At 30.5% G+C, this 16599-nt stretch overlaps 2 protein-coding genes across 3 annotated transcripts; both read right to left on the bottom strand.

The window, feature by feature from the left end:
• Positions 1–1898: 1898 nt before the first annotated feature.
• On the bottom strand, positions 1899–3642 carry LOC129316168 (cytochrome P450 71D10-like). Its single transcript, XM_054960469.1, has 2 exons — positions 2718–3642; positions 1899–2635 (listed from the first exon to the last, which is right to left on the bottom strand). Exons 1-2 carry the CDS (start codon positions 3600–3602, stop codon positions 2018–2020), a joined length of 1503 nt encoding a protein of 500 aa, XP_054816444.1. The 5' UTR covers positions 3603–3642; the 3' UTR covers positions 1899–2017.
• Positions 3643–9681: 6039 nt separating this feature from the next.
• Positions 9682–16006, bottom strand: LOC129315338 (ent-copalyl diphosphate synthase 1-like). 2 transcript variants are annotated; one of them, XM_054958969.1, is made up of 15 exons: positions 15703–16006; positions 15506–15601; positions 15340–15401; positions 14930–15239; positions 13592–13775; positions 12477–12691; positions 12254–12374; positions 11932–12044; positions 11594–11820; positions 11369–11484; positions 11151–11249; positions 10824–11054; positions 10623–10737; positions 10296–10490; positions 9682–10176 (listed from the first exon to the last, which is right to left on the bottom strand). In XM_054958969.1, exons 1-15 carry the CDS (start codon positions 15851–15853, stop codon positions 9934–9936), a joined length of 2478 nt encoding a protein of 825 aa, XP_054814944.1. In that variant the 5' UTR covers positions 15854–16006; the 3' UTR covers positions 9682–9933. The 2 variants fall into 2 exon arrangements, with proteins under 2 accessions (XP_054814944.1, XP_054814945.1); XM_054958970.1 differs by having other exon boundaries at positions 10623–10734.
• Between the last annotated feature and the right edge of the window lie 593 nt (positions 16007–16599).

The following is a 16599-nucleotide window of genomic DNA, read 5'->3' as shown; positions in this document are numbered from 1 at the left end:
TTTATTTGAGAGTAATTGAGTTTAAGTGAATGCTATTTAATTTTATTAGTCAATCTTCAACTTTTGAATTTTAACTACCTAATTCTTGAATTTGAAAATATAAATGATTTCTTTGATATTTTTTTCATACTTGCTATTTGATTTTATTTTATTTATGCAAATTTTCTATATTTAATTTAAAAGATATTGATAGAAATTATTTTGGACAAAATAATACGGGTATACTTAAAAATTAAGGTATACTTAAAAATTAAGTCAAGAATCAAATCTCATAAAATTTATTTATGTTTATTCTAGGTTTTTTGATATAGTTTTTAATTAGGGTTTTAAGGGTAATTTTATCATTTTATTAAATTATTTGGTTTATTTAGCATATGGGTAGCACACGATCGAACGGCACGCGCAACTTTTTAAAATTACAAAAGGAACAGGAGGCGGCCGAAATAATTGGAAAAGAAGAATAGGCGCATGGCATAGCTCTTCATCTTTCCTTTTCTTCAATTTCTTCAGGCGATTGCTTTTTCTGCTCTCATTTTTACTTATTTTTGTTCGATTTTTAGTTCAATGCAGAACTATTTTTTTTAGTATAATCAATCACAAATTATAATCTTAAGTTATAATTACATTTTTTCATATTCAAAAAAAATTTATTTATCTTTATTTTAAATGATTAGAATAGTTTTATTACATAATTTTTGGGTTGTATATTTTATCTAAAGTTTTACATGCTATAATCAATTAATACAACATCACAAGAGTAATTTGCAATGACTTAAATAATTATTTATACTTTATTTTTAGTGTGGGTAATATAGAAATAATTATTACATTGTGAGTTAAAAGAGATTTCAATTAATTCATAACTTAATTTCTTATTTAATCCTTGAATGATAATTTACAAAAATATAAAATAAACCAGAATAGTAAAATTAAATAAATTCAAATTATTTTGTGGGTGTGGAGGATTTTAGGTGATTGGATTGTAATTGATTATGCTATCTATGCTTGATGATTTTTTCAATTGAACTTGCTTTAATTATTTAATTTTAATTTATTTTTAATTAATTTTTGCCATAAAACAATTCCCTCACTATTTAGCTTCATTGTAAAATTTAGTTTTTATTAATTTTAATACTATTTGACATTAGTGTCAACTAGATTGCCGCCATTGATTAGGATTAGACTGTTGATGTCAAACGTGATCAGACCTCCACTAACGATCGCCAATGGCAATTGAGACTCATCCTATTTGTCATCCAAGACCTGACTGTCGATGCTGATCGAGACCAAACCACCACCAGTGCCAATTGAAATTAGACTGCCAATATTGACTTGTCCCAATAAGCATCGACGGTCCCATCTTGATCTATGTATTGTAATTTTAGAATTGATTGGCACTAATTTGAAATAAAGTCATATTTCTAGTCCAATAATAAATTCTCCCTTATTAATACTCTTAAATCCCACACAACACAACTATTAAATAACATGAGATTGATTGACAACACAGCAAAATAACAACTAAGTTAGCCCACGGAGGATCTCAATAATTAATAATATTCATGGTAAATGATTGCTTGCTTGTATAATTTTTTTAAGTAAGATATATATGCTATGAGCACAAATTTAAGGAAAGAAATTTTTCAAAAAAGATTAGCCTATATAGATGTGAGGATTCAATTGAATCTATAAACCTTATAATTCTTGTAAGCTCCCCAATTTAAAATTCATAACATCTTTTGAGTCTCAACAAGTTAAGGTTTTAGAACGAGTTGTTTTTTTAGAACTATGCTACAAATAATATATTCACTTGAATACATAGAAGTGTATATGTATTTTGTGATGCCTACAATCTTTGTAAATATTTAAAGCCTTGTTACTGAAGTTGATCGGTGGCACAACAGAGAAAGGAAACGTTTAAATAAACTTTATTCTACAAAAAATATGAAATTATATAATTATTAAACAATATTATCTTGACTCAACTCAGAAACATACATAATATAACGCAGACAAATTAAGGGTCATATGTGATAGGAATCAAGCAAAGATCATTTTTTCTCCTCACTGTAGGGCCAGAATTCTCAGTCATGTCCAATTTTTCGTGCTCTAATCCATCAGGAAGCTTCCAATCAAAGTGGTAAAGCAAATTGCAGAGCATGATTTCCACAAGAACTGTAGCAAATGAGACTCCAGGACATATCCTCCTTCCAGAACCAAATGGCAAGTACTCAAATTCTGTGCCTTTAAAGTTGTAATCAACTGAGGCATTCAAGAACCTTTCTGGTTCAAACCTTTCAGCTTCATGCCAATACTTTGGATTTCTTCCAATTGCCCAACCATTGATGATGACCCTAGTCTTAGGTGGCAATTCATAACCATTAATTTCACAGCCTTCGCTGTTTTCTCTTGGAAGCAAAAGTGGCAAAGGAGGGTGTAGCCTCAGAGTTTCTTTTATGACTGCAGATACATATTTCAAGTGACAAAATTCTGATTCATCTACGTAGCCTTTGCTTCCGAAAAGCCTTCTTACCTCTTCTTGTGCCTTTTTCATTTTGTTGGGATTTCTAAGAAGTTCTGACATTGACCACTCTACTGTTGATGCTGATGTTTCAGTTCCACCAAGGAAAACATCCTGGAAACAAGAAATGTTTTGAATCAGAACACAGATATATGTGTATGTGTGAAGAAATTATATGAGAAAATAGTATACTCACTGCTATGATAGCTTTAATGTTCCTATCAGTCAAAGGGAATTCAAGGTTATTTTCCTTTTGAATCCTTAGGAGAACATCAACCAGATCCTCTGTTTTACCAATATGACCACTGCGATTCTTCTTTTCTTCATGATCGTTGATGATATTCCTTACCATCAGATCAAGCTCCTCGTTCACTCCATTAATCTTAGCCTTTATGCCAGTGATCACTTGAAGGAATTTCAGCGAAGGGAAGAGATCAGCAACTGAGAAACCACTTGCCAACTCTAAGGTACGCTTCATCAATAATAGGATCTGTTCAACGTTCTTGGTCTTGGCACCAAAGGCTGCTTGTGCGGTCACAAAATTCGTGAGCTCGTAAAGCTTCTCACTGAGATTGATGACGGAGCCTTCATGTTCAGATATATCCTTCACAAGTGCTGACACCTCCTCTTCTCTAATTGTTCTGAATGTTTGGACCCTCTTGGCAGACAAAAGCTCCAAAGTACATATCTTTCGAAGTTGCCTCCAATAGTTTCCATAAGGAGAAAAGGCTATGTCTGTGTTATTGGATATGAGTGTGGTGGCAACAAGAGCAGGCCGATTAGCGAAGGTTGTGTCGTGGGTCTTCATGATCTCTCTGGCAATTTCTGGGGAAGAGACAACGACATGGGACAGCTCCCCAAGTTGAAGATGAATAAAGGATCCATACTTGTTGGCTAAGTCTCTCATGGCATGATGAGGTAGTGATCCAACAAGTTGGTGTAAGTTTCCGATGATAGGTAATTTGGATGGCCCTGGAGGTAGGGTTTTGATTGATTTCTTGGAGGTTAATGATCGTTTTAGTATTACAATGAAGAAGAAAGAGATGGCGAAGAGGACAGAGTATGGGATGTGAATCTCCATTGATGGGGAAGGAAATGGAAAACTAGGGATGCTCTGGGTTAGAAGATATGGACCCCTTTTATAAATTAATAAGAAAAAAAAATGGTATTATGTTATATTATATATGAACCAAAAAGTGGGGAAAGAGATTTGATGAGATAACACTTGTTGGTTTCCGGATTATTTAAATCTAACTTACTCTGGATGCAAATTCAACTCCACTTCAACAAACATTAAATCACGCAATCTCCATTAAGAAATCCTAATCACTGCTTAGCCAAGTTAAGCATTGGTTTAGGTGCTTGTTACAGTTGTGAATTGTAATAGAAAGTTATTTATACATGTACCGTTTAAATTTAATCAGCAGTTTGAATTTAATTATTTTCACCTTTTTTTTGGAACAATTTTTTTCACTTTTTATTTCTAAGTTTTTTTATTTTAATAGATGCAAAATCTAAAATAAAAATAATTTCTTCACAGTCATTTCTTAAAAAAAATAAAAACATTGACTAAGAATTATAAATATAAAACTTTGAATCTCAAATGTTTATTTTTTTTTTTGAGAAAATAACAATCAAGGATTGCTGAATAAAATTTATATTAGTCAAGAATCAGTTGTTTGTCAAAACTCAAACAGAAAACAAACTCAAATGAATTGTTATTAATTTTAAAATTAATTATTGTTAAAACTTAAATGTATACTTGTTGATAAAAGATCAACCCGAATTAACAAGTATTCATTTAAATTCTAACAATAAATTATCATTGATTAATATAAATTTACCCTAGCTGTTCTTGTTGATATTTTCCCATTTGAACAGCTGAGTTAAAATTTATCAATATTTTTATTTTTTTATTTTAATATATTATTTCTCACAATCCTTTATTCTTACATATTTTACATAAAACATTTAATTTAATTAATACTGAACATGTCATCTTTAGTAAAATAAGCTTAAAAACCAGATTCCAAGTGCAAAAGGCACGGTAATTTGTACAATTCTTTGTTTTTTTTTTATATTTTCTTTTTTCTTTAAGCATCATGTGAATTAAATTATAATATCTTCAAGCTAGGTTAGCACGGGTTCATCTTTCGTGCTCATGCTACTCATCAGGATAATAAGATCTGTACCATCTACATTTTTAATTTTAATGGTCTAAATTTAAAATATTTATTATATATTTTTACTTTATATTTATTAAGATAAAAGATTATAAAATTTTAATAAATTTGTCCATCACCAATCTAGTTTAGATTTAATTTGAAGAAGTTAATTTAATATTAAAATTTTAAAAAAACTTTAATATATTCACTGTTCAGATATATTTTGAACAATCTAAATTAAAATTTTTTACAAGTGATATGGCTTTCTTCTGAAGAAAATTAAATTGTTATTGGTCAATAAAAAATGAAGAAAAGTAAATTGTTCATTGTTGGTGGGCTATGCCTTGTGACTTATGGGAAGGAAGTTTGACAAATTAAGCCATTAAAATATGATAACAAATTTTGACTGTCGACTTTGAATAATTTAATTCTAACCGCACAAACTGAGATTGAATTGTCCTATTGAAGTGCGTATTGATCAAAATGATAATTGAACTAAACTTCAATTGATCGTTTTCGAAGAATATGGAGTCAGGGCATTAGATTAACTCCAGAGCTTGTTGGTTAGGCCAAGTCCATCGAGTGTCGGTGCGCTTTCCCCATCACTAAATGCACGCCTGCGGTATGGTCTCACTAGTCTGTTAGTCCCTGGTTTCACCACCCGGGCAATTTCTACGAAGTTGAAAAGAGACATTGAAATACTTGAGCTGTCCTCTTGTCAGTGTCAAATAAAAGTGGGAAGGTGTCATTCGACAACCTTTAAAAGAATTCAATATCTGACCAATGCGTTTCGTAAGTAAACGCTAATGGTTAATAAGGAAAGTTTGAGTTTCAACAAATGTTTCACCTGTTTAAGTTCTTATTAGATATTAAATTTTTTTAAGAAAATAGAAACAAAGAATCTCACTATTAAATTAATATCAATCAAGGATTAATTAATTTTAAAATTATAATTTAATCCCTTAATCTTTGACTGATATAAATTTGTGAGGTTAAAAGATCAAATTATTCTAAAAAATAAAAAAAAAAAGGCCACTTCTCTACCATTGCTTGCCACTGAAACCATATTGACAGTGAGATTGCAGAGCTCCTGACACCGGTGGGGTCACTAACAATTGGCCACCAAAGTTCTGACACCGGTGACATTTTTATTCAAGAAATATTTGATTTAGGTGGTCAAGGGAGGGTTTGATCCCATAACCCCTTGACCACCTAAAAAAATGGTATCCTAGTTAATTATAGATGCCAAAAAAAAAAATATAAGTAGTAAATATCTACTTTCATATTATAACATAATAGTGTATTGTTAATTCATCAATTGCATTTATTATTTTACTAATATTATTTGTTAATTTGACATAAACAATTATAAATTGAAAGTTCTAAAATTTCATACATTTTAATTATTAAACGTTTGAATGTATTATTATTAATCACTACTTGATTGTTGTTAAAATTTGAACGGATACTTATTGAAGAATGACTAACACGTACAATTAAGTCCATTTTATTAATTTTTGTAACTTGTTAAAACATGAAAAAGTTATTGTTAATTTCAAATGAATTATTGTGAAAACTTAAATGCATACTTGTTGATGAAGAACTAATATTTATATAATTAAGCCTATCTTTCTAACTTGTTAAATCACGAATGAAATGTTGTTAATTTAAAATAATTTTTTTATTACAATTTGAATGAATATTTGTTGATGAAAGACTAACAAATACAATTAAACTCATCTCATCTATTTTTTTAACTTGTCAAATCACACATGAAATATTATTAATTTAGAATAATTTATTATTAAAACTCGAATAAATACTTATTAATGAAAAACTAACATGTACAATTAAGCCCATTTTATCTGTTTTTCTAACTTGTGAAAGTTCAAATAAAATGTTGTTAATTTAGAATAATTTTATGTTAAAATCCGAATAGATACTTATTAATAAAAGACTGACATGTACAATTAAACTTATCTTATTCATTTTTCTAACTTGTTAAAGCCTGAATGGATTGTTGCTAATTTAAAATAAGTTATTATTAAAACTTGAATGAATATTTATTGATAAATTTAAGAGTTCTCTTTTTCTTTATTTTATTTTAATTTTTTTAGAGAGTAGTTATTTTCTTAACATTTATAGAGAATTGAAACAAAAGCTTAAACTAATTTTTTTCCAAGTAGACGTAAAAAGTTTGATTAAAAATATGATTAATTTTTTAAATAAAATAATATGTGTTTATAAATGTTTGTCCAAAGTTTTTTTAAATTTTAAATTTTAAATTTAAATGATTTATATAATCGCTTAAACTTATATCATTTTAAAATTAATTTCATTTTACTAAAATGTGATGAAAAAATTGTGTTTAGAAATTTTAAAAAACATAAATAAATAAGTTTCAATAAATTTGATAAAAATTAAATTTATAAAATTTTATATTATAACAAAAATTAATAAATTTATAATTTATAATATAATAAAAGTTTTAAAAATATATATATATATATATTATATTTTTTAATTATATACGAAATAATTGTTTTAGAAAATTTAGTTTTTTATATAATTCTTATGTTAAAGTGGGGTATTTTGGTCAAATAAATCAAACTTAATGGTAAACTAAAATTTGGATGAGTAGAAATAGAGTCTCAAATATATAAGAAAGGTTTATTTAATATATATTTTAATTCTAAGAGAGGTTTATATGAGTTTTTAAAATACAAGGAAGGTTTGTGTAATTAAAGGAACATAAAAGGGTAGTTAATTTGTATTTATAAAACAAAGAGTAATTTATATATTTTACTCTTAATTTGTAACATGGAGTACGAGTTCGAATCCTGGAAGAGATGAAGGGAGAATGTGTGTTCGTGCGTGTTTTTCTTTCTTACGGGCAAATGGATGAGTTTGTACTACATGAATTTAATTTGGAAAAAAACAATATATACAAGATGTAGTAAAATGCATATAAAAATTGTTTACTTAATGAAAACGATTCCAACACAGTAATATCTAAGTTTTGGTAAAAAAAAAAAAAAACATATGGCAAATTTCATATCCTATTTTCAAGGATAAATGAGTGAATTATTTTTTAATTTTTAAATCTAATAATACTATAGATCCTGAATTTATTTATTGTGCAAATTATTCTTTCAACTTTTAAAAATAATAAAATTTAGCTCTTATTATTAGCTAAAGCTAATTTTGATTGTTAGTTGATAAAAAAATAATAAAAGATATAAAAAATTACAGAAATAAGCCAAATATTTTTTTTCCTTTTTTGTCCTTATATGTAATTTTAATTTTTTGTAATTTTTTGTCCACTTATATAATTTTTGAGGTCTTTTCTATCATTTATGATTAATCAATGATTAAAATTAACTTTTATTAATAACAGAAACCAAATTATATTATTTTTAAAAGTTAAAGGAACACTGTATTTTGTTCTCTTATTTTTTTAAATTTCAAAGTCTGTTTTTTTTTACCTAAATAATTTTACTTCTTTTCATTAATCTACATGACTATTATTAATATTCTGTTATTCAAGTAAGCAAATTTTAACAGTAAAATTTTTTTTAAACCATAAAGACCAAATCAATACTCAAATTAAATTTAAAGGACTGATTAAATTAATAAAAATTAAATTTAAAGGATTAAATTGATAATTGAAACAAATTTAAGGAATCAAAAATTGCATTATCCCAACATAAAAATGCAAATTATGGGAGAATGGTGAATGGTACTACCGTCAAATAACTTCCACTACTCCATCACTATTTATTATGGAAGAATGATAGATAGGTCTCAAAAAAATTAATTAATTCAAAGTAAGTCCTAAAGTATCAAACTTCATAAATTTACAAGTTTGGCTCTTAATTTTATAATTTTATTGTAATGAATTTGTAATTTATATTCAAAATTTTAATAAAATAAATAAATTTATTTATTATTTAACTGTGTTAATTTAAAAAATAAGTTGCAGAGTCATCACAATTAAATTATATAATTGAGAGTCAAACTTGTAAATTTATAAAATTTAACATTTTAAAATTTAATTTAAATTAATTAATCCTCTAAAAACCTATACGTCATTCTCCTTTTTACTATTCTTGTAACTTAACCCCACGCATGTTCATGAATTTAGTTACCCACTACTTGTCATAAAGAAACTTTTGGCCAAACTGTCATAAACTTTTGATGTGTGCTCTTTGGAGCCGTTGTTAACTAACTAACACTTGTAAAAAAATAATTGGTTAACATTTTAATATTCACATGTTTTCATTTATGTCCTTGAGTAGAATATTTAAATTACATCCATTAACTACATTAATTTTTTTCTACTAATTATTGCTTTCAATTCATTCCCATGGGATTTGGCATGAAGTTTAACAGAAAATTCAAAAAAATGGCGGGTTCGTGGCATTTGGAATTGGATTTTAACATTTGGATGTGATGATATTTAAAATAGTCGGTTCCACAAAGAAAATGTCTTTAATGATAACAATTAAATATAGAGTTTTTAAAGACAAGGAATGAAAAAAATAAAATAAAACAAGGGTATAAATATTAAAGAACATAAAATTGGAAAAATGTAATGTTTTTAAAAAAATTATAGTGTCAACTAATATTTTTTTAAAACCATAAATTAATTACTAATATCTTATATTTTGGTGCGAAGGGAGTATATTATTAGATGGAATAAGATGAGAAAATTCTCTCTTTATTTTATCTCTATTATCTCTTCTCCATACATTTCGCTTTATTTTACAATTCATTATCAGCGCTAATCTTTACTAAATAAGCATGAGGCATGAATTCTAGCTATTTTATTGTAAATTAAAAGACAAATGTTTGAAATTATTTTGAATTCCACCAAATTTAATTTAGATGTTTTGTCTTTTTTTAAAAAAAAAAAAAGTTGACCTTCAACATTTTTATTTTAAATAAGACAAGATACAGAATAACATGAATCCAGGACATGGCAAAGCTCTATGGTGGCTTAATGCTCTGTACACTTCAGAAATCAGAACTGCGTGTTTGAGTACTGCTATTTTCTACATATTGTTGAAAACTGGACAGAAGTTGCCAAACAGCTGGTGATGAAGTACCACCACTCACTAAGATTTTCACATTAAATTACTCAGATATCCTTTGCATTATTCACCTTTTTATCAAACCGCACACCCGGACACAACGAATAAACAAGATATTGAAAGAACAGTTGAAGCAATTAACTTAATGAAGGAGCTATATGATGACTCTCTCAAACAGAACCTTGTTGACGTGAGAGCTGATAGTGTTTGGGTTGCAGTGGGCTGTATAGTAAAAAGCCTTTGTCACTGTGAGGAACGTCTTCTTCAAGTTGGAATCAATGCCATTTGAAGACAGCACCAACTGTACCAACTCTTGCATTTTCAATGCTATTTCTGGCTCTGACAGCCCACTTCTGTCCTTATTGCACCTTCCATTACTATTGCCTTCTTCATAAATCTAGAAGCAAATGATTGTACCTTAACATCAGCTATTCTGCAGGGTGTCAATTTAAACCCAAAAAAAAAAAAGTAATAATAAAAAATTCACAATGATATTAGCAGGTTAATTAATAGTACCTTGTTCTCTTGCAGGGAAGTTAGTTGGAGGCAGAGTTCATTTGAGAGTTGGACGAGTCTCTGGTGAATAGGATTCACTTCTATATCTTGGGAAATTTCAAAGCCGCCATTCAAGTTTATCATTTTAACCAAGAGCTCTGCTTCTCCTTCCCACTCATCTCCTTCACTTTGCGATCCCGACAGCCACTTTTCCCACTGTAGAATCATGCATTAATGAACTCCATATGAAATTGCTAGATAAATATACAGTTTTGGGAGATGCAAGACTCATCAGTACATAGTTATATATATATATATATATCTATATGAATTGTAAGACACACTTACTGTATTGTGAAGAATGTTGAAAGTCGCAGTAGATGAGGCCTGGGAGAAAGAAAGCAGAGTATCTAATAAGATCCCCAGAAGTCCTTCTCTGTTCTTGCTTTTATTCAGACATCTGCTACAAATACACTCACACAGGTGAGTAAATCATCAAAGAAATATCTAGTAGGTTATGTTATGATTAGTTTGAGTAATGATATTTACCTTCCATTCAAGGAGTTGCTGCTGAAACTGAATTCTTGCACGAAGGCTTTTCTTTGTTGTGGATCACAATAATTGGATTTAATAGTTTCCATCAGAGCAGAAGTTTTGAACCAAGCAAGTCGTTCTTTGGATCTCTCAGGTTCAAATATGCTAGCTGCCGCCAGAAAATAAAGAAGAAGAAGCCTTTCTCTGCTCAATCCTAACTCTTCTAGTCCACATTCTGAGTGCCATCTGCATAGAAACATTTCACCAATACCAAATTCTGAGATCTGAAAAAACAAGTCATTAAGAAAGAGACAACTAATAAGATTTGGTATTAATTCTTACTTTTGAATCGTTTTCCATTCTGCTTGATGCACGGCTTGGCACATGTTGTAGTCTAATGTCCCTAGTTCAAGATTGGTGTCATTGCTCACCTTGCGAAACCTGTGAGAATGAGAGCCTTACAATATATCATTGCAATCTCAATATACATGCATGTGAGGTCTCGGTATATTTAATCATTTACCATTTACGTATATAGATAATATTTGAAAGAAAGTTACCTATAATACGTTTTGGAAACCCAGATGTCATCTCCACCACCATATTGCTCCAAGTAAAATCTGGTCTCTACACGAGGCAAGCTCGCGTACCATGGAAAATCTAATGCATAACCCACCTGTCATACAAAATCTTGATGATTCAACTGTTCCATGATGTTCAATATAATTAGCAGTTAGGATATATAAATATATATATATATATATATATATCTGTAGATTAGATACCTCGCCAGGTAAGTCCTTGAGTAAGACCCATTTATCTAAAATCTGATTAGCAGCTCGTTGCTCGGTCAATAATTTGGTGGTGAAGTTCTTGGCGACTTCAAGAATCTGTTCTCCTGGGAATTGAACTTGACAAGCTCTGTACAAATTATACGTGTCCGTCGTCCCTTGATCTGTTTGCCCACGGTAGCAGAAAAACTCACCATCTTTTTCAAAATTCTTGAATATATCTGTCCATGTAGAAACAGGTTTCATCAATGAAAGCTCATGCGAAAGGTTCACAATATAATCGAAGTTAAACTTATTATCTGAGTAAATTATTGGCAAGTCCGTCAACTTACCAGCTGAAACTTCATAGCCATTCAATCTTAGTAGCCTGAATCCCATGGATGTTTCGTCAAGGTCTGGTAAGTTTGAAAATCTTGTCCACCCAATTCCATCCTCCTTTCGGTTTCTGAAATTTCGAGGTCAATGTTACTCTTTCTTCCAACTCTATTAGTGATGTATCGATAATACACATGAAATTGACACTTTTTCCTGTATATTACGTGAAGATTGTGTATCACTTGTGAATACAAACAGCTTGGTTTCATTATAGATTAGCCAAGACATTGTAATGGAGAGTAAAGAGACAATATACATGATAGGAAAAAAGAAATTTACCTTTGAACATAATCCAACATGTCTGTTATGTTTCGTTGAAAGTATCTTGAAATTCCTAAGCGATCCAATCGATCAACAACCCATAATCGTTCGAAGAAATCCAGGGGATAAAATTCCGGAGCTGAAAGTTTCAGAAATCCGAAAGCAAATAACTAACCGAAGCTGATCACTGTATTCCCCCCCCCCCTTTCCAGAGACCACTTTGTGAATTGTTCCTACGTACCTTTGCCATTAAATTGGCGGACAACATTTTTCAAGTAATTGAGGCAATTTTGATCCTTGGTATGCATGTAGGCATAAGCAGTTGCCGATGGACTGAACAAGAAAGACCCATCTTCGTACTGAAGTTTCATAAGATTTTCCCATTGTGCCCCTGGTATCGCTTCCAAGCTGAAGAGGATCGTCGTGGGCACATTGTGAAACACCTCCATTGGGATTCTGCACTTTCATGTACACCATAAGATTACGATCTAGATTTTAGTGTGTGTGGGGTGGTGTATTTTATACTATAGTATATTAAAGAAGAAGTTAATGTAAGCTAATTTTTCAGTGGAATATAGTGATAATGTCCCAGGTAATTTGCAGAGTGGATTGTCGCGAAGCAATGGCGGGAGGCGGGAAGAAGACGCGTGGACGTCACAGCCATGAGGACGCGTGGTGCCACCCTAGAAGAATTTGGCAAATGGGTATGTTCTCGAAGAGTGTAGTAATGGGCCTAATACTGTGGGCCTACAATGCAAAAGGAGAATAGTCTAATAATGGATTTGGGCTTGGAAGATAAGGTGGAGCGTGGGCCCAAAGTTTGATGGTTTGAATGTAGAGGGAGCTGAGAAGATGGTAAGATACTGGTAAAGGAGGTCTCCATTGTGAGACATTATTAAATGTATCATCATGGCAGAGCTTAGATTCCAATTCAACCGGATGCAAAATATAAAAACTTAGGATACTTTTCTATAATTTTGGTTGGGTCAGGGGTGAAATTACCCCTTATTCAAAGACAGATTTAGGGGACAACCACAGTATCAAAAGTTTATTAAATTTAGTTTGTCGTTATTTGTTAACAAAGTTAAAATTAATTTTAACCGCCCGGCTATAATGTAGTTTTGCTTTTGGCCCCCCATTGATTTGGTTCAGGATCTGTCCCTGCCCTTATCCAAATGTGACTCTGCCTTGTGTTCAAGATTTAAAGGCGGATGCATTGAAATTCATGAGATAGATGGTAATTTTGCATGTTTATATATGCTTGGTTGCTTTTTAGTTTGAATGAATTATGTTGAGGAGCGTTATATGCATGTGCATTTTCATATATCTTTGGTTGCTTTTTGAAGAATGTGATACCTTTTGAGCTTCTCATCTCTCCTAGCAAATATTCCTTTGAGGGCAGGGGAGTGGAGAGGCACATCAATATTTGAAGATTTTGCTAATTGAAGAAGTGTTGGAAGAACAATTTCATAGCCGCATGGCATGTGCTCTGGCTCCTCCGTTTCCAATTTGTTTACATTCTCATTAAAGAATTTCAGCCCTATATATGAATTTATATTGTCAGTAAACACACTAAACAAGATTGAAATACAAACTAAACAAATTTAATCTCCATGTAGAAATCAATGTCGATATAGGTTATTAGATGTAAATGAAGTTATATTTAGAAATGTCATGAATAAATGGGTATACGTGCAATCAAATATTATATCATATTGATATTAATTAAGCATATTTAATCAAAAATATAATTTTGTATTCATCTTATTATTTTCACTTCACATAATTACTTGCAACATGGCCAAAGGCTTGCTTTAATTCATGCTTTCATCATGGCATTTAGAGTCGGAACAAGAACTTATCCATGTTATTATTAAAGCTTAATTTTGCGGTGGGTTCCACCTAATATGTGGCGCCCATCGAGGACCCCCCCTTCTCTCCCATGGCTGAAAATCCTCTCCTAGTTAGTTTAAGGGATCAAATTAGTTTTTGTACCTTATTTATGCTTAATTTATTAGCCCAACTCATCTATAATGAAATAAGGTTTGTTGTTGTATGGTTAATGTGTTGTTCTATGAAGTTTAGATAGATGTTCTTGTGTCATATTATATATATATATATATATATATCACTTTCATATATTTGGCTTTGTAGACTTGGTGATACATGCAGTGACTGGCGGAGCCACATTAATTAGCCTGAGGGGGTGCATCCTGATAAGTGAAGTATCTAAATTTTACAACTTTACACCCCTTAATCTTAATATTTTACACCCTCTAAACTAAGTAAAAAGTATTTAGATTCAAAAACTTATTAGACATATAATATTTTAATAATATAGATAAAATATGAAAAGTATATTTATAATTAAAGACTATATCAATGTTCAATATAATTTTTTAAACTAAAAAATACAATTTTAATCATAACATAATTATTATTTTTTAAAAAAATATTATTTTTTATTAAATAATTCTGCATATCTCCAGATCCTAGCTCCCCCACTGGATACGTGCATAGCTAGTTTGTGTTTATTTTTTAATAATGTTACGAAAGTTGATGCTGCCAACAAAAAGAAAAAAGAAAAACAAATCCTCTGAGAGAGCAAGTCATTTTGAAAACAGGAGCAAGATAATAAAGCAAACTCAAGATATTTGAGAATGATTGGATCAAGAACTGGAATATGGATATGACCTTTAGCAGCGATATCAGGATGAAGATCCCAGCGTCGTAAAGCAATAACACAAGCCAAAGTAGAAAGCAGCCTATCGTAAAGCAAAAAGAGATGAGGATCGCCCCACGAGCCATCAGGAAACTGATTATGGATTATCCATTCAAGGCAAGAAGGAAACTGAGGAGATCCATCTCCGTTCTCGTTCTCTATCAGACCCAACCATGCTGTGTTGTATGCTGATACTGATAGGCTTTCCTCTCCTTCTTCTGATTCCAACGTCCACCTGATCGCTTCCACTCTCTTTCTGATCTCTTCCTTTCTTACATACGCCTTTCCCATACAAATCTCATCATCATGTCAATATTAATGATGCATATAGAGTACGTAATTAATTAAGATGGCACAGGAAAGAAAAAAATATAAACCACACCTCCAAAGCTGCTTTTTGTTCCTTACGATCATCCAAAGCACTGTCTTTCTCTTTCAGAACTACTGCAGTAGTAATTTTGAAGTAGTTACATTGAAAGATGAAGCAAAAGAGTTTATTATTATTAGAAGAGTCACTAGGGTCACGGGCAGTGAACAAATTAATATACCGTCAGTTATTTGGTGGGATATGCCGCTGCTGCATTTTGCCTTAAGATCAGAGATTTTGCATCGTAAAGTGGCTCGGGCCTTCAATTCGGATACCCCTATATATTGATTAAGTATAATTATCAACATTAGCTATAATAATATTATTAAGCTCTTCACTGAAAGAGTTTAACTAACATCAAGAGCTTAATTAGATTACCATGAAATTGAAAGCAAGGATGGATGGGGACGGAATCAATGGAAGAAGACGAAGAAGAAGATAACATGTGGTGAGTTGAAGAAGGAAGAGACGAGTGAGATTGATTATTGAAGTGATATTGATGATGATACATGTAGTGAGAGGACAACATTCTTGTTTTCCTTTCTCTGAGGATATTGTCGTTGCTTGTCCAACCAATCCTCGCGTACAGTGAATATATGGCTTTGGGGTTTGCCGAGTAGCATTTATAGAGCCACGAGTAAACGTATTGATGACTTTGGCATAAAAACCGAATTTGTATTGCCAACATATTTTATTTTCTTTTACTCGCTCCACTCTTAAAAATATTATCGGCGACTTTTTATTCAATCACTGCAACTAAGATAGTTTAATGATAAATTGAACCTTTAGTTGAGATCCACATTAAGGGTATTTTAAAAATATTAAATCTTTCCCAAGTTTATATACAAGTTGGCATATATTTAAAACTACAAATACTTTCTAGAAACATGACTTGTATAAAGGATCAAATAAAATTCAACGTAAGCCACTTCTGGTTTCAAATAGTATACTCCTCTGATCCTGTTTATAAGACACTTCAATGGTTGTTATATCTATTTTTACTCTTTTATCCCCATTCAATGTTAAAAATATTATTAAATGTTAGAGTATTTTATTTTTAGAGTAAATATATTTAAAAGGAGTAAAGTTAAAAACTTATTGAATTTTTAGATCAAGATAATGTGATTTAAAATTTTTCTTAATTTTAATAAAATGTTAAAAATAATTATAAATAAAATCAAACGAAGTAAGACACTAGAGAGAGCGTTTCTTGTTGGAAAGATTTTGTCTAGTGTATTAATTACTTTTTTTATTTCAAATTCAACCCTAATTATG

The sequence above is a fragment of the Prosopis cineraria genome, unplaced genomic scaffold (genome assembly GCF_029017545.1).
Source record: "Prosopis cineraria cultivar Desert tree isolate PC_DT_omini unplaced genomic scaffold, ASM2901754v1 PC7, whole genome shotgun sequence".
Lineage (NCBI taxonomy): Eukaryota > Viridiplantae > Streptophyta > Magnoliopsida > Fabales > Fabaceae > Prosopis > Prosopis cineraria.
The sequence above is the reverse complement of the archived record's forward strand: the minus strand, read 5'-3'. Positions and strand labels throughout refer to the sequence as shown.

What these genes read in the sequence shown, in the direction of transcription:
- LOC129316168 (XM_054960469.1), bottom strand. Translation starts at nt 3,602, where the DNA reads ATGGAGATTCACATCCCATACTCTGTCCTCTTCGCCATCTCTTTCTTC. An exon ending in ACATTAAAGCTATCATAGCA is followed by an intron (nt 2,636 to 2,717) that starts GTGAGTATACTA and finishes TCTTGTTTCCAG; the next exon opens with GATGTTTTCCTTGGTGGAAC.
- LOC129315338 (XM_054958969.1), bottom strand. Translation starts at nt 15,853, where the DNA reads ATGTTGTCCTCTCACTACATGTATCATCATCAATATCACTTCAATAAT. An exon ending in ATCCCACCAAATAACTGACG is followed by an intron (nt 15,402 to 15,505) that starts GTATATTAATTT and finishes TTACTACTGCAG; the next exon opens with TAGTTCTGAAAGAGAAAGAC. An exon ending in GAATGGAAAACGATTCAAAA is followed by an intron (nt 11,055 to 11,150) that starts GTAAGAATTAAT and finishes GTTTCTATGCAG; the next exon opens with ATGGCACTCAGAATGTGGAC.